Raw genomic sequence first — 23,362 nt, 5'->3', positions numbered from 1 at the left:
AAGCTGCATTTAAAGTCTAGTCCTTGCTGAAAATGGAATAAAACCTTCCCTACTTTCTTCTCGGCTAGGAATTTGAAAATCGGCCTCTGTTAGTTTCAAAGAAAGATTACCCTGCAACCCCAGAGATTGCCTAATTTTGGTGGCAAAGGTTGGCATGATGGTGCCCTGGCAGTGGCACAGGAGGTGTTGAGTTGGGCTTTGAGAGAGAGTTGCAGCAGCATCCCAGAGCATCCCAGAGCACAGCATCCTTGGGCTTCCCAGCCTACACGTCCCCACAGCATGTGGCAGAGAGAGGTCTGGACATAGCACTTCAGCTCTGCTTGGGGATGTACAGGAGAGCAGCTCACCTCTTTTTGAGGTTGTCTTGTGTTATTCTTAAGGAGCACAGGATTAAAAAAGGGGATAATCTTTGCATGTGCATGTGTAATTGAGGGAGCTGAAGAGCACAGGTGAAAAGACACCTTAGGGTCCTTCCCAATAAAGCTAGACTGCGATTGCTGTATGTATTCTGGGGAGGAGACGGATTACTTTCCCCTGTGTAACACGAGTGGGTGGTGCAGGAGACTGGTTCATACCCTCCTCTGCCTTCCAGTTCCCTTTTGGCTCCCTCTGTGGCTTCCCAATTCTCCTGTGAGTTGCAGGCACCACGTAGTCATGACAGGACTGCACGCATGGTGCTCATCCTCACTGAATGCTACAGCCATGACTGCATTTGTCTTTCTTCCACTGCTACTGCTCACAGATGCCTCTTAGTATCTTCTCCCCCCAGAAGAAAATTTCGTGCTAGAGGTGCTCACAGTGATTGATAACACCAATATTTATTCATTGCCTGCTAACATTCTCTAATGACATTTCCATAATGATTTTAATTGGTTTTACAACAAAGAGTAATAATGAGTCCCGAATGCTTGTTGGTGTTTGCTTTAAGCCACTCACTCACAAAATGGCCCACTACTTTTAAGGAATGGAGATATTTATTAGATTTTTTAAAATTTTGGTTTTTTTTTTTGTTTCTGTGTTTGTTTGCAGCTACTTTCACTGCATCTCTACATCTCGAAAATGCCTTTTGTTTTTCCCAAATCCACAATGATCCTAAGAAATACACAGTAAATACAACTCCCTTGGAAGGCAGCCAGACATCCTGTTCTCACTACCAAAATCCATAATCATGTCTCTTATAATGTGACATTTTTGTCCAGCATGAGTCAGAGCATAAAAGAAACCAGGTGAATATTTTTCTGTCTCCACCTGTGTGGATGCAGAAATGTCCTACCAAAGACAGGGCATTTCTGGATTCTCATTTTGCCACTCTGGGATACGGGGCTTATGCAGGTGTGATACATCCTGTGCTTTCTCTTGGAGATCTTCTTTGTGTTTCTTACTAAGTTGATTATCAGGATTTGAAATGAAATTTACTGCAAGCCAGCTAAAGGGAAGCTGTGAGAGACAGTAATGCCTCTAGAAACATTAAACACATCTCGAGTACTGTGTCCAGTTCTGGGCCCCCCAGTTGAGGAAGGCCCCCCTCTCCTCCTCGAGAAGAGGAGGCTCAGGGGAGACCTCATCACTCTCTACAACTCCCTGAAAGGAGGGGGTAGCCAGGTGGGGGTTGGTCTCTTTTCCCAGGCAACTCTCAGCAAGACAAGAGGGCACGGTCTCAAGTTGTGCCGGGGGGGGTTTAGGTTGGACATTAGAAAGAATTTCTTTACTGAGAGGGTGATCAGGCATTGGAATGGGCTGCCCAGGGAAGTGGTGGATTCTCCATCCCTGGAGATATTTAAAAAGAGACTGGATGTGGCACTCAGTGCCATGGTCTGGTAACTGCAGCGGTAGTGGATCAAGGGTTGGACTTGATGATCTCTGAGGTCCCTTCCAACCCAGCCAACTCTATGATTCTATGATTACTTTTCATTTTCTATCTTCAAAATAAATTTCAGCAAGGGTCATTAGAGGGAAAATGCTAGGAATACCTGCAGGAGTGGCTCAACAAACCACATGATAGGTGTTTTCATTTGAACTGACCTTGTACTGTGGGTTTAAAAATAAATTGACTGGAGAAACCCAACTATAACCAAAGCCTTGCTGCTCCTACCTGAGGCACAGTCTGCTCATCCTTCCTGCTGCTGAATAGGCAAGCAAGGGCAGGAAAAGGTGAAGGGAGCTGCAATAGAGAGCAAGGAAGATACAGGGGCCTCAGGGAATCAAGTAACTTTGAGGATATGAGAGCCTAGAGGAAAACTGGAAGTAGACCCCATTGCACTCAAATACTGATGCCAACCATACCACCCTACATAGGACAGCCTGGAAGGACATGGCACACATGGATCTCAGAGGCCAGATGGGGCTGGCCAAACAAGGGACACAGCCTGATATGCCGAGGGTAGAATCACATTCGAGAGAGAAAAGGAGCCTTGTGTCCTGGGAGGCAGAGGCTACTCTTGGATCCCTCTTCATCCCCACACGGGTGCCCAGGTTCAGGCTAACAGAGAAGATATCCTTGACTGGGAGCATCTTGATGCAGGTGTTAATGTGGGGACTTGCACTAGAGGGAAGGGGACTAGAAATGTAATGTAACTTGAGTGGAAATCTCAGGCCATCAGCAGCACAGCTGAATAGGAAGGAAAATGAATAAGATCCTGCTGGGTGCTTTTCTGCAGGAGCCGAGACCCTTCTCTCCAGCGCATTGTTTATTTCCCTGGTTTGGTAATTTGGCAATTGTCCAAAGGCTAATTAGGCACCTCAATTTTCACTTTTGTGAGTAGCATCACAGTAAGGATTCAGGAAGAAGAAATATCAATCATTTCTTCAGAAACAGCAAAAACATTTGCTCTGTATTAAGTGCCTGAAGACAGCTAGAAGCAAACTCTACGGCTGAGCTGACTCATGTAAGGGAACCCAGCAGAATAAAAGCTGCCCTTCCCTTCCCCACTATTCTTTAAAGCTGTTGGAGTCATAATGACTTCAAATCCCAGTTTTTAAGTTTAATGGCAAAAGCAGCCTCTCAAAAATAAAGGAAAAATATGCAGAATTTGCATTCAGGACACTGCTTGGGTTTTAGACAACCCCAAAGTACAGTCACACACTGTGCTTTGAGATAGTGGCTCAGCTGATGAGGCTTCCTCCCACATATGGATACATGGGCAAAGCAGGGATGACAAGATGCAAGGAAGAAGAATGAAACAAGGCTGGGCAATAATAATAATAATAGTAATATAGAAAAAATTATATAATTAAAAATATAAAAATATTCATTAAAATAAATATAAATAATAATAATAGCAATACTGCAAGAAGTTAGAGGGAAGGAAGAGAGCTTTTGTGGATAGAAAAGCACAGGGTTAGCATGAAATTTCTGTTTTTATATTAAAAAAAAATTAAAAAAAAAATCTCTGGTTTTATTTTAGTTTAAGGCTGGCTGCTCCACCAAAGGCAAGCTGGGATAGTACCAGGGAATGTCTCAGCATAAGACTGCACTACAGCACTCACAGATTATATCCTCAGTTGCTGCATGAATTTCAGACTCAAATTTATGTCTTGGATAGATATAGACTGTTATCCCTACTCTACAAGCAGTCTACATTTTTCATAAAGTTTTCTTCTCATTCTCCCATACTTTCATGTTTCCTATTATCTTGCTCTTTCCTTCCCAGTGCCACCTGATAAACCAGAGCCTACACAGGGTAGGAATGAGCCAATATTTAATGCAATGATGATCAGATGGGTTGATAATTAGGAAAAATAAATGAGGAGTCACTCCTGATAAAATGCAAGTACAGTGCAAAACATTCTAATGCCTCCGATTTCTTACCAGATCTTTGGAAGTCTTCATAATCCTTTTTGCTTTCCTTATTGCAGCATTCAGTCCCACCTAGGAGACCAAAACCAAAACAAGATAGAAACAGATCAGCCTCAAAGTATTCTACCATTTTTTCTCCCCACTTTCTACCTTTTTAAAAAAATATATATGTCACAGCACAAAGAATGATGTACGGTTCCATAAATGCATCATCAGTTACTTTTTATTGGGCTAGCAATCAATTATCCAATCACCTTCTATGAAACTCCAGTTGTGAGAGTTCATTTATTTTGCTCCAGGGCATCATTTATTTCCTGAGGAAAAGTCCAGATCAGTTAAAGATCTGACATTCAGATCCTGACTGAACTGCAGAGGACAGGCTTCTCCAGTTACTCCTACTGAAGAACACCTCATCCATTAGGTGGTCAAAAGAAGGATTTTTTTTTTTGTTTTTGCTGGTCTGTATTGCTCTGGAGGAGTAGAGAGGAGATGTATGGTCTTGCATGGATGAGGATTATTCTCAGCTGAGGATCATCTCAGCAAGGGAGCAACTGGCATGTGGGAAGGTACAAAGCAGGGATTACAGTTTGGGAGGCAGTATCCTGCTTAGGATACAGGAAGGTTAGCTTTTTTTTTTTTTTTTTTTTTTTTTTCCTGGAAATATCTGCCTTGGAGGGCAAGGTCTTGCAGACAGTGGCAAGATTGTTTTTCTGTTGGGTTCATGTAAGTTTTTGCTGAAAAAAGCATTTTGGGATTCTTCCAAAATGAGGTACTTACACCTAAACAAAAAGGAAGAATGGGACAGCCACTGCAAGAAAAGACCTTGGAAGGGCATCCTTACTAAAAGAGAATTAATCGACCACAGTAATGCCATGAGCTATGACTGCTGGTGATAGCCTGATAATTCCTCAAATACCTTCCCCATTGAATGAATGCTCCTCAAAGGAGGACAGGGAATTTTGTGCAAGGGGCACCAACTCCGAGTGACAACTCAGGGATAAATGCTGCTGGCAGCAGGAGGACAGATGTGCCATGGATGCTGAGTTTACCCTGGCTTCAAGAAACATGGTCCATAGCACAGCACAGAAGGAACACACTGATTTTCTTGCTAAAAGGATTCTACCCATGTCATAGAGGTGAGGATATGCCCCGGATATGCTCCTGCAGTCTCAGCTGTTTGACAGCTGTTTAACAGCTCTGATGAACAGCCCTTTCTAAAGTCAGTCAAATCTTCCTGTAAGAGAAGATCCCACAGCTTCAAGAAAAATAATAAAAAAAAGAAGCTAGTCACAGGAGTCCAGGAGGATGTTTTAAGTTTGTGCTGTGAGTGCCCTGCTCACGAGAAAACCAGTTCCTGAGTGCCTCTGAGATGAGCTCAGCTGGCAGAATTAGGTGCAAACTTCAGGCAAAAGCATTTGGTTTTGGCAGAGTAACACTAGTGTGCTCCCTCTTGCTGTTCCATTCTCACTCTTGGACAATATTGTTATATTTCAGTAGTGATAATTCCCATATATTGTCCTGCTTCTATTAAGCTACCTCTGCAAACAGTCATATCTGTGTGATGGTCTCTGCCCTTCCCCTCAGCTTTCAACATGAAGAAGGCTGAAAATACTGCTCATTTGCCCTCTTTTGGAAGGAATCACTGCTTTTATTTGGTAGGCTTTACAGATCATTTAAAATAATTTTAAAAAGAAAGACAGATAAAAATAAATTACCTTTAATAATACTTCCAATGGTGTATTACAAATGTGTTAGCACTTTGTTGCTGATCAAAATGATTACCCAGGGCACACTGTTCTGTCTGACAATGACCAGCCATCAGTGTCTCCTACAGCCTAGCATAAGGACATTACTGCCCAGCTTCACACCAGCTGGGTCTGAGAGCTTCAAGGTAAAGTTCAGCACAAGTTTATATTTATCTGGTTAAAGCTATAGGAACTCAACATAGGAGGAAAAAAAGCATGCTTGACCAAGTGGTAGCACTAAAGCATTTAGAAAAAAAAAAAAAAAAAAAATCCCTCAAGTGATGGCACCTTACTGAACAGAGGGCATGCCAGCTTGGAATATTAAAGCAGCATATATTTGCATTTAAAGCAACCATTACCAACATTTTTTAGCAGGGGATAAAATTTAGCATATTTTGATTTACACAGTGATCAAAGCAAATTAATTAACTGTGATACTCAAGGGTCAAAACTTCATAGTGAACAACAGAAAGGGATAAGGAAGAGTAAGAATAAGCCACAGCGAACATAGACTTCTAGGTTATTGGTTTTTTAACATATGTGTCACACTAATATATGTCTTTAATATATGTTTAATTCATTGCGTCTATAGTCTTAGAAAATCTGGATATGTCACAATTAGATAAGAGATTCTAGGAAGGAGCCAAGACATTGTTTCCTAGTTTCTTCTCCCTGGAAAACTGCTGTCCCCAAAAGCCAAGGTGCATCTTGCTTTTGCCACAGTTATGTTGCACATTACCAGCTGCTATCGTTTCTGCTATAAAATCACTTGAGACTCAGATGACGAAAATGACATAAAGTTTAGTACGACGCATAAAAATTTCCAGAGAGACAAGATTCATCAATCTCTTTTGGCTGTGCAGGAGAGGAGAAACCTTTCCAGCTCTCAGCAGCAGTGCATGAGAAGTACACACTTCAGGCAGCTCCAGCAATATTCCATATATTCCCAGTAATGAATTTGTTGCAAACAGATTTATTTCTCATCATGAGCTAATGCATGAACCAACTTCAATTGTCTCTCATTTATCATCCTCATTAGCCAAGTCTTTTCCAGGAGAGTGCCTATTTACCAAACACCCCAACAGGCTTCCTTCTAACTTATTTTTACTATCCTTTTCCCAGAAGTTTGCATACCAAGGTACCAAAATGCTGAAGAACTTGTTTAAACAGCACTGGCAAAAATGGTATTTGTTCTACAACTCCCACCCTTCATCCTGCAGAGGCCATGGGGGAATCATTACAATTGCACAGGATAGCTATTCAAAATGATATGTGCTCTGGAGGCCAAATAGGGACCTTCTCTACAAGACCAGATCTAAACAATGCAAGACCTGACTCAGTCCTTTCTCTCCCCCCAGAGCAACTACTCTGACTTCCGCTCATTTTACACCACATGTTTCTTTTGGACTTGGGCCCTGTGTGCTCTAAATGAAACATTTTGATTTACTTCTTCTAGCTTGCCTCTGAAAAATAGTCAGTATCCAGAAGCAATGTTTCCTTGTCCCCACACTTCAGTCTGCCAGCCTCCCACACCAAATACTGCTGTTCCCCATGGGTTGCCTCTGATCACCTCCATGGCCTTCCTCTGCATTTTATTTTCTGCTAGTGAAGAGGAGTTGGGCAATCTGTAAGAAAACAAGTGAAAACTAGAGCTCAAACTGTGCCTTCTGCTGTCATTTGCTATAGGTTGTTTCTCCAGGGCTCAAGTCTTGCAGAAGCAGAAACAATTGCCATTTCAGTACATTTTACCTATTTACAAAAAGAAAGGCTAACAGGAGGGTTTCTTGTTCCCCAGAACCTAGCCTGCCTCCCAGATATTCACTTTAAAGCCCAGCCACAAGGTTGGCCTTTGGCTGGCAGCCTGCTCTTACCAGGAGTGCAGAAGCACTCTCACCCCAGAGCCCGCTTCTGCCTCAGCTTTTGGGAAGCAGCTCACATTTTCACTGCAAGAGAGAGAGAAAATAGTGGGAGTATTTTTTTTATTAATTGAAACCCCAAAGGGTTTGAGGTTTTTTCCATCCAGAACTGTTTGGCTCTTACTTTGCCTAAGAGCAGGCTACCAGCAGTCATGTCCATGAAGGATGTGGCTTTTGCTTTTGAGAAAGTCAGTGAAAGACCTGATAGAAGGGACATGAACCAGCGTGACTGCTTGTGGCAATAAAGCTTACTTGGTTAGATAAAATTACATTAGCATAAATATGTAGTTTTTTCTGATGTAAGATGACTCCCAGGAAAATCCTTCTACTGGAGGTTAAGCTGAAGTCTCTAACAATCCTGAGCAGAAAAATGATGGGTTGCAGGAAAGACTCTCTAAAGGGAAGAAAGAAGTGTACAAGCTCCATCCAATACAAGCTCCATCCAATATGATTGCCAGCAGCAGGACTCCAGTGTTGAAGTTGAGCCATTATTCTGGCCCCAACAAAATCAATTAAAGTTTTGCCATCTAACTGACAAGCCAGCTGGCTTCAAACAATCTCGAGGCAAGCTGAGAATAATCTCCTCCAAATCTGCTCTCTCTTGAGGCCATACAGGGAGCTTGGTAGGCAGTACCTAAAACCCCTCACCCTATTTCAGCCCTTTTCACTTGCTAGAGGAACACCCCTGTACCACAGGACCTGTTGCAGGATGTTCACCTTTACGTGAGATAATAAACTTTTTGGAGTAAAAAACTATCCAGTCGTCCTAAACAGGTAACTTGGATACCTGGACCCACTGTCAGAGTTTTGGAGTGGTGCTGCAGCCAGCATTAGAATATCAACTGCTGATGAAGCTTAGACCATAAGACATATTACAGCAGCTTTAGATACTGCCCAGTTTTCAGCTACAGGTATTTTACCTCCTGACTTGAATACCCTCAATATAAAAGGCAGAGGAGAACCTCTTACTGGGCAAGAAACATGCAGCAGGAGAGCCTGCGCTTCCAGTCCTGGTCCAGGCTCTGCTTGTGGTAATTAGGGTAAGCAGTGGTAATAGGGGCTCACAGGACCCCATTACAAGTGACACATGTTTTCCTGAGATCCAGGAGCCACCACTCTTCCCCCTAAACATCAGGGGCCTGCTCCTGGAACTTCCCACCAGCAGGGCAGCCCACCTCTCACCCAAGCCCCAAGGAACCCCCCCAACAGAGCCTCCCTCCCCCAGGCTGATGCTCTCTTCCTCCAGATCTGTGCTGAGAGCATCACACTCCATGCAAACAGAGCAATATTTTTTATTCATAATTAGAGCCAAGTCTCCTAGAAAAATTGCTGAGTGCTAATGGCTCCAGGCAGGTTGGCAAAAAAATTAATTTGGGCTAATTTGTCAGAGACCAGGGAAGTATGTAATATAATGCACGTATCATCTACTCAGCTTGTGGTGTCTCCATTATGTAGATAGTTTGCAAGGCCTCTGAAGCAGGGGCTCTTCTTTCCTTGAGACACATGATCTCACCAGAGCAACATCACAGAAACAAACCAAAATAAACTATTGACTGAAAAAGCAGCCACACGTTATTTGCCTCCTTGAAGGCAATTAAAACCTGAACATTATATTGCCTTATAAGGGCAAATAACTCTTTATTTATTTTACTGACTTTGCCAGTACAAAGATGATACTAATTCTGGGAAAACGGGCATCCAAAAGTCTAAATGAATAAACAAAGTACCTGAAAATCAATAGCGCTGAACAAAACAGTCATTAGTATTGAAGTCTTGTTCAAACACTTGGCAGGGGACTGAGCCAGCGTTTTCAGGCTCATGTAAATGAAGTGATCAATCAAATTACAAACCAAAGAAGCAAATGTGAGGTAAACTGCATTTTATGCATCTGCATCTCTGACTGAATATTAATTTTTTCACCCATAATTCATCTTTACTCAGTCTGACTTGTCAGAGTTACTGTGGGCAATTTATCAGCCACTTGGGCATGAACTCCAAGCACTGCTCTTCTCCCATCTCCCACAGCCTCCTCACACCCTCTCAGGGCACCAGGTGAGCTAAAAAGGAGGACACAATCAGGGTAAAAAAATCGTTTTGTTGGTAGAGTTCCCTTATTCCTGATGAGAAACAAATACACCTTGACAGAAAGGGATTTAGGTACCACTTGGAAGGGAGAGAAGTGGCTTGAGCCACCCACTCAAAGAGATAGTCTTCAGGACATGCAAATGAGACTGCAAATTTTTTTTAAAAAATAAAATTGAAAAAAACTATTTTCGGTTGTTTTCCTTGCAGAAAGTGCACTTGGTGGATCTGTCACTGGAGGCTGAAGAAGTCAAAACTTGCTCTGTGAGATAGGAAGAGTTAACCAAAGATCTGACATCAACCTCATGAGTGGCAGTCTATACCCTCTGGTTGGTATGCTGAGCAATTGAACACAGATCTTCTAATATCTACAGGGGAAGCACCTTGGCTTAAATTTTGTGTTCAGACACTTAATTTCTGAACGAACATGACTGATAAAGTTTGGGCAACACCCTGACTGAACCAAGTTAGTGTAGGCCCTCTTTGCTGCCTTCATTCTTCTTCTTTCAGCCGTGCCTGTTTGCTCACCCATGTATCTCTATGTTGGCACAGCATGAAACAGTAGTCACAGGGGACACACACCTGATATAAAACAAACTTTCTTGGAAGATGTTCTGGTTTGGTATGGGCACTTTGTCAAGTGTTTCTCCAGGTCTTAATACTGGCAGAAGTAAATCCATCTTAGAGATGAACCACAGCTCAAGGAAGCCCACAAAAAGGCTCTGACTGTTTCCAATGGCTTTTGGATTAGACCTTATGTAAAACATCTTGTGTAAACCTTTAGAAATCAAACATGTCTTTATCCACTCAGACGCAGGGAAAAAGATTTCCAAAATCAGATGCCTAAGTGAATCACTTGCTTTTTGACACTGCCAACCAACCACCATCACTCACAGGTTTTAGTGTGACTGTGGATGCGTGATGACTGGAGAAAAAAGCAAGCCACAAAACCCCCAACCAAAAAAAATTCAAAACCAAACTGAATCTGTTTAAACACCTATGCAGATCTGTCTGTGGCTGAGCAGCACAGCTGTAGGATAGGCAATCAAGTTACCGTGGTGTAGCAAGTAACCATACATGACAAAAACTCTGGTAACTGAGCACCTTTCCAGCCTGTGGCAAAAGATTACACACATTAGATTAAACCTCTTGTAATGCAGACTAGTCCAAGGTAAATAGCCCTGCTAACCAGCTTGTACCCAGGCTGCCACACAGCAGATCAGGCATTGCAGGCGTAATGTTGTGCCATGGTTACACGGTGGTATAGATGAACCTCAGCTGAGCCTCAGGTTTGTGTTTATTGCACTGTTTAACAATAAAGCCTGGAGGTTTTATTTTCCCTTCTCTTCTTCTCTAACCCAGACTAGTACAAGAGAATTTGGCTCTGTAATTCCCAGTCTCTGTCAACCATGTTGTTGATGCTCCACACAAGTGTGTAAGGTACCTTTCATTCAAGCCGAACAGTGTCGATGCTCAGCATTGAAGTTTATTTGCCAGACAATGCATGTGCACTGGAAGCCTCCACACTGTTCATTTCTAGCTTAGAAAACCTTCCAAAATCTGCAGCTTTGCAAAAAGTGGCAAACCAACTCACCTTTGGAGGAGTGTAGAGATGACAAAGTGGTTGTCCTGGATCCTGCTTACACAGCTTCAAGGAATGGCAGACCACGTCAGCATTCATTTCCTTATCTATGCTGAAGGAAATGGTGTGAAAACAAAGAGTATTATGTTATTCTGTGTGCTTGAAAGTAGAAGTGATTTCCATGGGAAGCTAAATCTCCCAAACACCAGACGATATCTCAGCTGGCTTCACTGTGGCCTGTAATTGTTGCTCAGTACTGTGTTGGGTCTGAACGATTTTCTGCCACAGTATCCTATTCAGCGTTGAAAACCGGATCCCAGGAGGATGAAAAAGCACTGTGCTTTATATGCAGCACCTGAGTCAAATACATTATGACTGTTCTGTTTTTTAATCAGTCTTAAGTCTGACAAAGATTTAAAGGTTAAAGTTAATGTCTATGCAATTTGGCACATATGAATATTCAATCATTAACTCAAGGATATAACCAGAAATCCTTCAAGTATCCTTTACTGTTCATCACCAGGTACTTCGATCATTTCTTTCTTTTTGGGACACACCTCTGGGCTAATCAGGAATTAAATTAACATGGTTGATTATAGCAGTTCTTAGTCCTGTAAGCACTTTGCAGTCCCTTGGCTAGTTTTAAAAATAAAAATTAAAACCCTGGGGAAGAAGAACATTTGGCAAAAGCTCTGTTAATTAAACTAAGAACTCTCAAAGAGGAATAAAATGACCTACATCTTATTTTTTAAATCACTTTACATTACTTAGTAGTCTTCCCTGAGAGTGTGTATCAAGGTTGGGGCTGAGAACAGGTAGGGGCTGACAATTAGAAAGCTTGATTAAAGGCAGAAAGGAAAGCAAGAGCCAAGTATTACAGTAGTGTGTGACTCTGTAGAAACTGTCTTGAACACATGAGTTATTCAAATTCCTCCCTCAGCCAAACGAGCTGAATTTCAAAAGGTAATTACATCAGGTGGGCCTGATCAGAGATTCAAACCAGGTATGAAAATGGTTACCAGAGGCAGCCTGCACTTATTCACTCAGGAACATCTATGACAAATGACAAACCAGAATCACTCTCAAGCATCTCTAATAACGTGATTTTAAGAATGAACCCCCTGCACCTCAATCTGACAGCACATCCATACGTGTCAAAGACAAAGTAAGAAAAAACATGAGTGCACAGCAATACTTACAGTTCAGCTATGTGTGGTCCATAAAGTTCAGCAAGTACATAGCAGACACCTTGCAGTTTGTCTAGAAAAAAAATTAATATATGTTTTTTTAAGTAATAGAGCATGGTGAAACTGGTTTTATAAGAGTCAAAATACACCTGGACTAGGTCCATTAAGGGGAATGCTGCTTTATCTTGTGGGAAGCCGTGTCAATCTATGACTTCAGTATAACATCAGAGAATGGGAAAAGCTGAATTTCTAATGTAACTCAGAACATAAGGCTTTAGGCAAGCCATATTATAAGGGCCAAAAGTATAAGCAGCGTTTTTTAAATGTTCTGAGTATGGCATCATATAAAACCAAAAAGAAATCATACATGCTGCTGCATCTTCTAAGCAGTTTAAATAAAGAGCTCGGTAGATTTGTGAGAAGAAAGAAAACTAGTAGATGTGGGGCTTAATGCTAGAGTTTGAGCTACCCTGGAGCTTCTGTGGGTTTGTGTGAGTGAAGAGAATATGTTTCATGTGGAGCAGGAGTTGTGCAGGAGTAATTGCACTAAAACAAATATTTGACACTTTTTGTTTGGTTTCCTTTGACAGTCTGCAGCCTTGTGCCTTTTCAGGATGCTGGCTCAGGTGGCTTTCTTTAATCTGTGTGAAGCATGCCCTCAGTAGCCTCCAGAAGAGAGCTCATTGGAGATTTCAATAAGTTACTGTTGTAAAAAAAAAAAGTAGTTCCTTCATCCACGTAAAGTCATTTGTGGAGAGATAGTAGGTTTGCATTCAGGTAGGGCATGATGACAGCACTGGTTTAATAGTTCCCACAAAGGAAAACTGATTCTTTCTTGGCCTGAACAGATGAGGGCTGGTTAACCAGGCATGAATCCTCCAAAAGAGGTGTCAGGCCTTGTTTCATCAGGGGTGCTGGTGTGAAAAATTATGAAGAGACAGGTTCATACAAGTGTGGTGATGACAAACTTGCAGTTCCTGAAATTCCTGAGAAGTGTCATTTTCTCTTGCATCTCCACTATCCAGAGAGATAGCAATCTGTATCTGGGAAACAAAATATAGAGGACCCTCGTCTATCATCCCGCAAAAAAACCTTAGAACCCCTCAAACAGCCACTTTCCTCCAATCTTGGGATGAATATTTAATTTTAACCATCATTAGGCTGGACATGCCCAAGGTCAGGCAGGGTGCATACGAGATGGGTAGCCTTGCTCTGGGGAGGGTAAAAACCTCACAGCCCTGACTCCATCATCAGGCATCATCTCACTCCCATGGGATCCTGGGAAGGTGGCTGCCCTCCTGCCAGGACTGCAGACACCCTGGCTGGCAACCTGAGAAAGGAGAATTGGGACCAGAAAGACATAGCAGAGAATGAAAAGATAATTTCCCCAACACCCTCCTACTGACACGGTGTTGCAGGCAGCTTCTATAACTATGATAGCTGTTTTTTCTTATCCTTGCCAGGTATTTTATTTCAATCAAGTTACTTTCTTAATTTCTTACCCTCCTTTGCCACATAACTCCTCTCTGTTGGCTCTTTAGAAGCAATCTGAAAGCTAAAAATTGGTCTCTTGGCTAGAATTAGATTTTCTTAAAGAAAAGATATCTCAGACATCAATAACCCCGTGCTTGGTATTGTTGCTGATTAAAACACCCTGTGATGAGGTTTGCCAGTGGGACACTTGACACCACAGTTGCCAGCAGGAGAGGGTGTCTGGCTTCCCCAGCACCTTCTCTGTGCATTGCACATGATGGTCTCCATATAGGTTTCCCAAGCCATCTGTTTTCCCCAACATTTCTGGCCCTGGAGGAGCCAGTTGACTTCTGTAACCCTACGCGGTGGCTGCAAGCAGGGGAGGGTTGGCTGGCCAGCAGCTCCGGGGAGCTGATGTTGGGGGTCTGCTGGGCACACTGATATCTGGGCACTGAATTCTTTACACATTTAGTATATACATTAATATATTCTTTATACATTTGATCTGTAAATTACCCCATGGGGTAACAAGAGAAAGAATGGGGGGTGGTGAAAAGAACAGCAATAACATAAAACTATTGTTGGGCATATGTAGTCCTCTTGGAAGAAACAGGTACCACTCAGGCTTTTGGCTACCAGCAAAAAAATAGACCTGAGCCATGGGCAGAGTTTACAAGGCTCATCCTCTGAGCCAGCCTGCAATTCATGCTTTCACAAACCTGCAGCTCTGCTAACACACACAGAGAGAGGGTCTCACAGAGAGAAAGCTCTGTTAGGAAGAAGCTGCCTAAGTCAGAAAAGAGATGAAGAGAATGACAGAGAGATGATGAATAACTTTGAGTGTTCAGGAGCAAGAGAAGAGCTTAAAAAAAACTAAATACAGGAAAATTTGGAGAAAATTTAGACTGTACTTCCTTCTGCCCTGCTTTACCCTAATCCTGCCCTGATCCAACCCTAAACTGCCCTATTCTTCCCTGATAAAAACTGGGAGGGTTCTTCTCCATAGCTTTGTAGTCCTAGAAACACAAACTCTGGCTGAGTACCAGAGGATAAGTGTTTTCAAGAAAGATGGTATTAATCATGTTGCCATTTCCACTTGAGCTCTAAGGTGTTTACACAGCAGTAACCAACACAGAAGTAGGGCATGACTCAGAGGCAACACTGGAGACAGACAGTTTCAAAGCACATTTTGGGTATCAGAGACCTCTGTTTCATCAGGCAGATAGCCAGCATCCAGGTAAACATACATTCTTGCTATCAACATATTTGACATTGTAAATACTTCCCATTCTTCCAGACCTGTCATTTCTGCCTGCTCAAGAGCCTCCTTCACTCATGATGTTACCGTTCTTATTTTCACAGGTTTATCGGCCACCTCACATGAACCACATACATTGCAAATATTTCCATATAAATAAGGATGTGATTGTGTTTTCTACACCACCCAGTATATTAAGTGAGATTGACAGGCACTGTTTTTTTCTCATTTCTCTAAATACTTCTGTTCTTGAACGCTGTACAACTTCACAATAGGCTTGACCCAACCCCAACATAATTGCAGCGGAAATTATAGGAGGCCCTTTTAAAAAACCACATGATTCCTTATTCCCTTTTTGGCCTTACGAAAAACAACATTGCCATTAATTTGTTGCCATTATTCTTACAGTCAATTGGAGGCAACTTCATAACAATGAAGTTGCTCCTTCAGGTGAAATGGCATGTCCTGCTTCAGTAGGTTTGTTCCCTATCAGCATCCAAAGCTCATCTCTTGTTTCAAGCAGCAGCAAGAGGAAGCTCTTGACTCATTCTGGGCTTCAGTGTTTACCTCCCAGGAGAGGACAAATTTGGTTTCACTGTAGCTCCCACACAATCTATAGGATTTTTCATTCCTTTCAAGTTCAGGGTCAATTTTTTTTTTTCCTGTGGGCTGTAATCATGCATCTCATAGAAGGTAACTGGATTAGAGAAATTTAACGAAAGGGATAATGGGATTTTATATGTCTAAAGAATGGCAGCTGAAAAGAAGTATCTTGACATGTCAGCAGAACAAAGTCCACTGAGTGAATCATGAACACAGAGCTAGCATGTCATATTTTAAAGAAGAAAATTGTATTTTAATAGAAGGATCAGCACTTCTAATTGTAACTTCATGGTTATGTGCTCATAATTTTAAATACTGAGGATATGACTTATGGAATGGAAATCAGATAAGCGTTATTCTATCAATGAATGAATCCCAGCAATTACCTCCCTGCCCCATCCTGCATCAGGAAATCCTCTCTTGGAAAGGAGGGAATTAATATTTTACATGTATCTTCTGTGAAACTAGGATCCACAGAGCTAGACGGTTTCTCAGAGATACAGTTGTGAAGTCCTCTATAAATGTTCTTTTAATAAAGAATCCCAAGCCATCTTTTTAAATTTATAACTTTAAAAAGATATCATGAATGCTGCTTACAGGACTGGTCTGTGAAACACAAAGCTATTCTGGCATTCACACTGTTCTCTACCTAGGGATGTGCATTCAGAGAGCTAAGCCCCTTTGGACAGCCAAAATAAGGGGCAGCAAAAGGGGAGTTTACATATATATATATGGAATAGCTATTGGTTTTGAAATTTTTAGCATCAGTTACATTTCAAAAGCTTTTCTGTGCAGACCATATATTTGAGGTTTTACAATAGCAGTTTCTTATACCTGCTGACAACATATTAATCTTCACAGTTGCTAAAAAGACCAACAGAAACAAGAAATAGGAGTGGCTGGGCATACAGGGAATCTTAAGCTGCTTACAAAGAGACAATGTGGAGAAAACAGAAAGGAAGAGGTCTACATGAGCTGGTGCTCACACACATGTGGGCTTAATAGAACCCCGTTCATTCTAACTTAAAATCCCAGTTCTGAAGCCACGTGAACCACTCCACTGACTTCACTCCAGATAGCACCTTCCTAACTTTCAGCTACATCCATCTGAGGTGATGCATGAGAAATGGATAAAGCTTTTCCAGACTCCCTCTGTGAATTTTTAATTAACAGAGAAATACACCAGTACCAACATCACATATGGCATATTATTTGGTACTTACCAGGTATGTAGGTGCACAGTCTCTCCACGGCTGCCTTTACTGTGCTGTTATGCCACTGTGCAAGCTGTTCAATTACAGAGACCACAAGCACACATCCTGCAAGTAAAGAAAAAGAGCAAATATGGGTATCTGCAAAGTGTGGTGAAGCACTCCTGGCTGTAGAGGAATTTCAGTCATGGTTGGTCATTTCATTTCTTGTGAGGGTGCATGGCAGATGAGTGTTCAAGGGGGAAAAATGTTGGTGAATTTCTGACTTTATTTAAAAGCTGTGAGTTATCACAGTGAGGATGCTGATGCCAGAGGAGAGCACAGAGCAGCCTGGCTTTTACAGCACTGGATGTTGCTCCTGAATTTCATAATTTCAAGGATAAAAATCAAGGCACTGGTGGGACAGGCACTGTTAGAAGTGCCTGCTTGGCCATCTGCTCTCTCAGTATTTCATACATGAAAAATGTCCAGGTCTGTACTTGAAAGGACCTCAGTAGCCCTCCACACAAGGCACATGGAGAGCTACTGAAACTGAAAAACAAGTGTGTGTGACTGCCTGCAGAAGAGACGTCAGAAAGCAGATGTATGTGCTGACTACCACAAAGCCTCCACAGCATCCTTTCCTCACACTCCTCTGAAACTCAGCAGTGCTTTGCATGCACTGGGCTGCTAGAGCCAAAATGTCTTCAGACTTCATTCTGCTCATCTTCTGTGGCTGGAAAGAAGCCATTTCCTATGACCTCTAAAGCTGGTTATTTTTCATCACTAATCTGGGGGCTAGCAGGGCCAAAGCCTGGTTGCTCCTTGGACTAGCTGTGGCTGAGACCCAAGAACTTGCTCACCATAGTGAAGCATTTCTTGAGATGTACCACACTGGTATTTCTGGGATGAAGTAGCTTCAAAGTGATCTCCACATAGCAATCATTCAAAATCCACATAATGAATACGAGTGGTTCATTTCCAGAGTATTTGAAATTGCTGTAGGCCAATTATGCTCTTATTTTGCATTGGCTTCACCATTTTCTAAAGAAGCCACGTTTGGTAATACAAAGTCTGACCAAAATAGTCAGACCTGGCAGCCAGAGTGAGGTCCCAGACAGGACCCAGAGGCTGTGTCACAGAAGTAGGTATCTGTTTAGATGACAGTATCTCAGGCAACCAAGAGACAAGGAGCCAGAACACCACTTCCATCAGTCTGAATAAAGACTTTTCTTTGAAATCCCTGTAGCTGAACCCTGTTTCCTCCCTGCTGTGAGAAATCTCAGCTCTCACAATTTGCTCTGACACAGTCTGGTAGTGGAGGTGAGCTGCAGCATTTGGATGTGGATGCAGATCCACCTTTTCCTAAGCTCAAGAGCATTCCTGCTTAGGGTTTTCAGACAGGCACAGCTTTTAAATGAGCTTTAAAGTGAGCTTTTTAAGTGAGCTTTTAAATTCCTTCCAAGTACCTCTGCCTATGTGCTATTAAATTAAAGTGCTGTTTTTCAACATAAATAACTTTGATGCTACTGTCGATCAAGTGGCAAGTCAAAAAGGAGGTAATACAATCAGAATTTGCTGTAAAACCAATATCTTTGAGTCCTCTGTTACTTCTTCCACCTCAACTACAGTAATGCAGTGGAACTACAGTTAACTTGCCACCTCTTTTGCAGGGCTAAAAGCCCACTTCTCCATACTTATTAAATAAAATGCTCACCCAAAGTCCTCTGAAAAATCATTTATAAAGCATGCTAAGAGCCATTATCTCCAGTCAGCCTAAAAGAGCAGGAGATTAAATGGAGACAGATATAACAAAGAAAAAAACCTGAAGTACTTCTTTTTTTCTTCTCACCCCACCCTCCCCTTCTCCCCCTGCAAATAGGCTCACATTAGTCCAAGGAATTTACAGTTAATTAAAACACAATAAGCAATAAATAAATAAATGAATAAACAAATGTAATAATAAAGACCAAGACTAAAGGCAAAGGAGACATACAAGCTGGAGAGTAAAGTGTAGTCAGGACTTAATGCAGTCTGGTCCCTGCTTAACCATTGCCAGGTGCCTTAGCACAGCCTTATCCAGTGCCATGCCCCAGGCAATGCTGGTGCTTGTGCTAGGGACCACTCCCCAGAGCATATTTGGACAAGGACAACCCAGTCAAAAGAGGGAAAGTTGAGGGGTGTAAGAGACTTCAGATATCTGGGGGCAAGCCATGCCCTGCATTGGCCCCAGAGGCAGAAAGCTGAGCCTGGGTTATTTGCACGGCTTACATGAGCAAAGTCACACTGGACTGACTCCTTCACTCAAGTGCTGAGATGCTGGTGCACATCCTTGAAACACACTGGAGACACACCAAAAGGCATGGCATAACTTCATTCCTCCAAGGCCATACTATTAACACACATGAGCAACTTAAAACAAGCAGGACTACTCTTCCTTGTCCCTTCTGTGTCTGTTTTATTCATGAGAATGGAGGTGCAGAATAATTACATTACCAAAATGATGCCATTACCACTAAACCACATATTCTTTCTGTTCCTTTCTTCTCTTACCAAGGTCAGGCATTCATCTAATATTTTTGCTGTCTACAAATCAGAAAAAAAAACCCAAACAAAAAAAGGTCCAAGCAGAAAGAGAGGAAGGAGTTAGTCCTTTCATAAGGAGACAGCTTCATTGTTTCACTGCTCATTCTTTTACACCAGGATCCTGTGGAAGAAATGGATGAGGTTGGTAATGCTTAGCAGACATGGGTGAGGAGTCCAGGATAAGTGAAGGTTAAGGAGGAGAGAAGGAAACTTGGGAGACACTGAATTTAGCAGTATTAGCAGAGGAAAATGCTCTGGCAAGAAGAGGATCTGAGGGAGCAGTCTGTCCCCAAAATGAAGGTTGAAGCAGAGTTAAGTGTGGGAACAAGAGAGCAACAGCTATGGAGGGGACACCAGGATGGCTTGAGGGGCAGGACAGCCTGACCAGACTGCAAAATTACAATTCTGGATGCAAAGTAAGGAAAAAAGCCCCCACTGCAAGTACAGGTGTAAGTAAGCTCAGACATAGGGGGGCAGATGGAAACTGGAGGGATCTAGGATGCTATCTATGCCTCTGAAGCTCAGTAACCCGTCATGCTAGGGAGCTGACAGTGTCACCAACTGCACCAGAGAGAAATGGTGCTCATTTTATCTGTGCTGAACCCCAGTGCTCCTACACCTTCACCCAGGGCCTGCCAGCACACTTTGCAGAGAGGACAGAGTCCTTCTCTCTATGTCTCCAGCTCCCCATCCTGACCTGCTGCTTCTTTTACCCACCCTGCTTGTTTTGCACCCCTGCCAAATGGAATGGGAATGGAGGTCCCCAGCTGGATCCAGCTTCCTAAAAGTCTGCCTCTCACCTCTGGCACCCCATTGTCCCCTGCAAGGACCAGAGGGGTGCACCATTGTGATGAAGCTTGCAGACAGCTTCAGGTAGCAGTGGATTGCTGCCCACCCTCCCCTGTCCCAGACTTACTTTGCCCCTGTGACTCTTATTTTTGTCATCACAGCCAGATCTTCTCACCTGCAGCAGAACTGGTTCAGAGAAAGAGTCTTAAGGACAAAGAGCCTGAGTGCTCTGAATCTAAAAAGTTTGTTAAGGATTAAAATAGCCCTGGTGTTTCCATTTCCTCTGCTATACCAGAAGTCTCCACTGAAGCTATGAATTTCTCACGTTTGTCAAAATACCTGAAGAGGAGGGTGGGGAGGGCTATTTTTGGTTCAGCTCTGCCAAACAGAAACAGAATTCTTAATCCCCAAAACAATCATCCAGATAAACCTATTCATGGAGTAGTCTTCTGGAAATTAAATGGAAATTTTGCATGGTTTTTTGCATGGCTTTTACACAGGTGTGCAGTGGACAAGGGGAAAGGGTTTCAAACTTGAAGAGGGGAGGTTTAGGTTACACATTAGGAAGAAATTCTTTAATTTGAGGGTGGTGAGACACTGGAACAGGTTGCCCAAAGAATTTGTGGCTGCCCCCTCCCTGGAAGTGTTCAAGGCCAGGTTGGATGGGGCTTGGAGAAACCGGATCTAGTGGGAGGTGTCCCTGCCCATGAAGGGGGGTTGGAACTGGGTGATCTTTAAGGTCCCTTCCAACCCAAACCATTTTATGTTGACTGAGTCCATTAGACACTTTTATGTCTTCTAAACCAGGTCAAAGGGGAGATTTTCTTTGCGTGAGAATTACCAGAGCCATTGCTGCATTTGTGCAGTATTTAATGCAGTACCTTGGGCTAATAGATGCTGTATGAATATAAATAATAATAATAATAATAATAATAATAACAATAATAGCTTGACTACTTGGTCAAAACCCACAGAGCTGAACTTTGAAAAGTTTGCTTTCACAAACTAGACTTTACAATCACAGAGAGGATGCTTCTGAAGATGTTACTACACCTGCCCTGCCTTGGGCCCCCCCTACCACACTTTGACTATTGAAACACTTTGCAGGACAAGACAATAAAGGGAGCCTTGACTGATATTCAAAAGGTCTGAGGTGCCAGTTGGGGCATTCTCAGCCTCAGGTGCTGTGGCTGAACTCTTCAGACCCAAATCTGGAGACACTTCCTGACCTCCAGTGGGAAAGGTGCTGGGGGGGAAAATGGGTGCCACCAAAACTTTCTATCAGTTGATCCACTGAACTTCTTTCCCTCAACTACCTGGGCTTTTATCAGGTGCCCTCAGTCCACCTCTCTTCACTTCTCATGGTCTGCTGGCACCTCTTAGTGCCCTGCCATGGGCCATGACCCAGGGGATGCTCATTTCTGTTCAGGCTCTGCCTGGTCTCAAAGCTCTTAGACTGGTGTAATCAGGAGCAGCTTTTGGGCTGGGATTTTTTTAAATTACTCAGGAAAAGGGTCAAAACCTGCAAGGAGGAATGTCTAATTGCCTAATGCCCAACCCACCCAGGTTGCTTGATTTTCTGGATAAAGTTCTACTTCCCCCCCAGTAAGTAATTCAGATTTAGCCTCTAGAATCACCTGTGTTGGATACTGGTAAAATATCAAAAGCTCAGTATCTGTAAACTAAGGTCAACCCAGACTACATTTTCTCCTACTACAAGCCTGCTCTACTTTTTTATCATGTGTATATATATGGCAGCAGCATAAGAAGCCACTACCCTCTAACAAAATCTACAGAAATCTCCCTGAACACTAAGTATGATCAGAAATGCTAACCAGTTACCCTAGCCTGGGTCTTAATTCTTCTGTCTAAAAATGGAAAAGAATTAATTAGTTGAAATGCGAGGATAAAATCAGTTGTCGTGGACTGTACAAATCTCACTGCTTTAATTACTTGTGATGTGTATAAAATACAAACATTTTAATACGCTGGCATCAGTAGAAAAGCACTTTCAGATCTGTCTAGTCATTAGCAACTATTCCTTGTTTTTAATTTAGCAGATATTTAGATACGATTTATTTCTCATAGCAAGCTGGAAACATATAAAGCAATATAGATCACCTTCATAACTAAAGGCTAAAAAAAAGCTCTAAATTTTTTACAGTTGCACCTGATTTTCCTTAGAAACAAGTTTCAAGAAATTGACTCTGTTATTGCACTTCAATAATAGGTTTCAATATCTTGACAGGCTGAAGGATGTTTTCTCAGGAAGAAATTAATTGGTATTATAATGCCTGCTAGCCATTAGAAACTAGACTCCAGTATTAATAAAATGTCTGTCTCTTTTAGTGATAGTTTGTCCCATCTGCTATTAATTTCCGAAGAGATAAGAGAAAACCATAACCATTTTGCTCAGCAGCAGTAATCTGAACACTCGCATGCCAGGAAGTACTTCTCTCCATGTATTTGAAAATAGCGTGGAATAATAAAATGACATTCCCAATAAGCTCAGAAAAAAAATCATACCCCAATAATAAAATCAGCACCAGAGAAACTCATTTCTTAGCTGTGAAGCCTCTGGCAGTCTGAGCAGACTATTTAACTTAATCCACTTCTGCCGCATACATTTGAAAGGCTCTATAATTAGCATTATACCTGGGGATGTCAAGAAGTGTCTGGATAGTGAAAGCTGCCTCTCCAGGTCTCAGATTTGCTTTCTGAGTCAAACTCTGTTAAATGGGATTTTTTGGCACCTGATGCATCCTTCTTTGCCATCCTTTGCTTGCGTTTTTGGGTGCTGGAGACTTTTCTTCTTCCTCCAGCCATATCTCTGTTTCCCAGACATAAATTAAACATACTTCCTGAAGTACAAGGAGGAAAAAAAAAAAGTGGCCTTGGACACAAATAGCTCTCCACAAACCCTGCCAGCCAGGCTGTGGTCACCCTGCTCGCTCCCAGTGGGGCAGGAGCAGGAGCCTAGCTTGGCAAAGCTCAAATATCTGTCTACAGCAGCAAAGCCCTTGTTAAAATGAACCCATCTATCACATTATTGGTTTTACATAGAAGATAAAGTTTTCCCAAAACACAGTCTTTGCTTCTTCTATTTATACATTATCATAGGCTCCAGGGCATATCCTAAAACTTACAGGTGGGGA

At 42.3% G+C, this 23,362-nt stretch overlaps 1 protein-coding gene across 4 annotated transcripts in view; it reads right to left on the bottom strand.

Annotated features, from left to right (window-relative positions):
- Nucleotides 1-23,362, bottom strand: part of AOAH (acyloxyacyl hydrolase) — a 79,243-nt gene that overhangs the window by 47,539 nt on the left and 8,342 nt on the right. For all 4 annotated transcript variants that reach the window (XM_071736043.1, XM_071736045.1, XM_071736044.1 and 1 more), the window contains exons 3-6: nucleotides 16,866-16,961; nucleotides 12,321-12,381; nucleotides 11,134-11,233; nucleotides 3,809-3,868 (exon numbers count right to left, since the gene is read on the bottom strand). In XM_071736043.1, the coding sequence (XP_071592144.1) occupies nucleotides 3,809-3,868; nucleotides 11,134-11,233; nucleotides 12,321-12,381; nucleotides 16,866-16,961 (317 nt within the window). The remainder of the gene's footprint in view (nucleotides 1-3,808; nucleotides 3,869-11,133; nucleotides 11,234-12,320; nucleotides 12,382-16,865; nucleotides 16,962-23,362) is intronic.

The sequence above is a fragment of the Heliangelus exortis genome, chromosome 2, assembly GCF_036169615.1.
Source record: "Heliangelus exortis chromosome 2, bHelExo1.hap1, whole genome shotgun sequence".
NCBI lineage: Eukaryota > Metazoa > Chordata > Aves > Apodiformes > Trochilidae > Heliangelus > Heliangelus exortis.
This window is presented reverse-complemented; position numbering and strand designations above follow the sequence as displayed.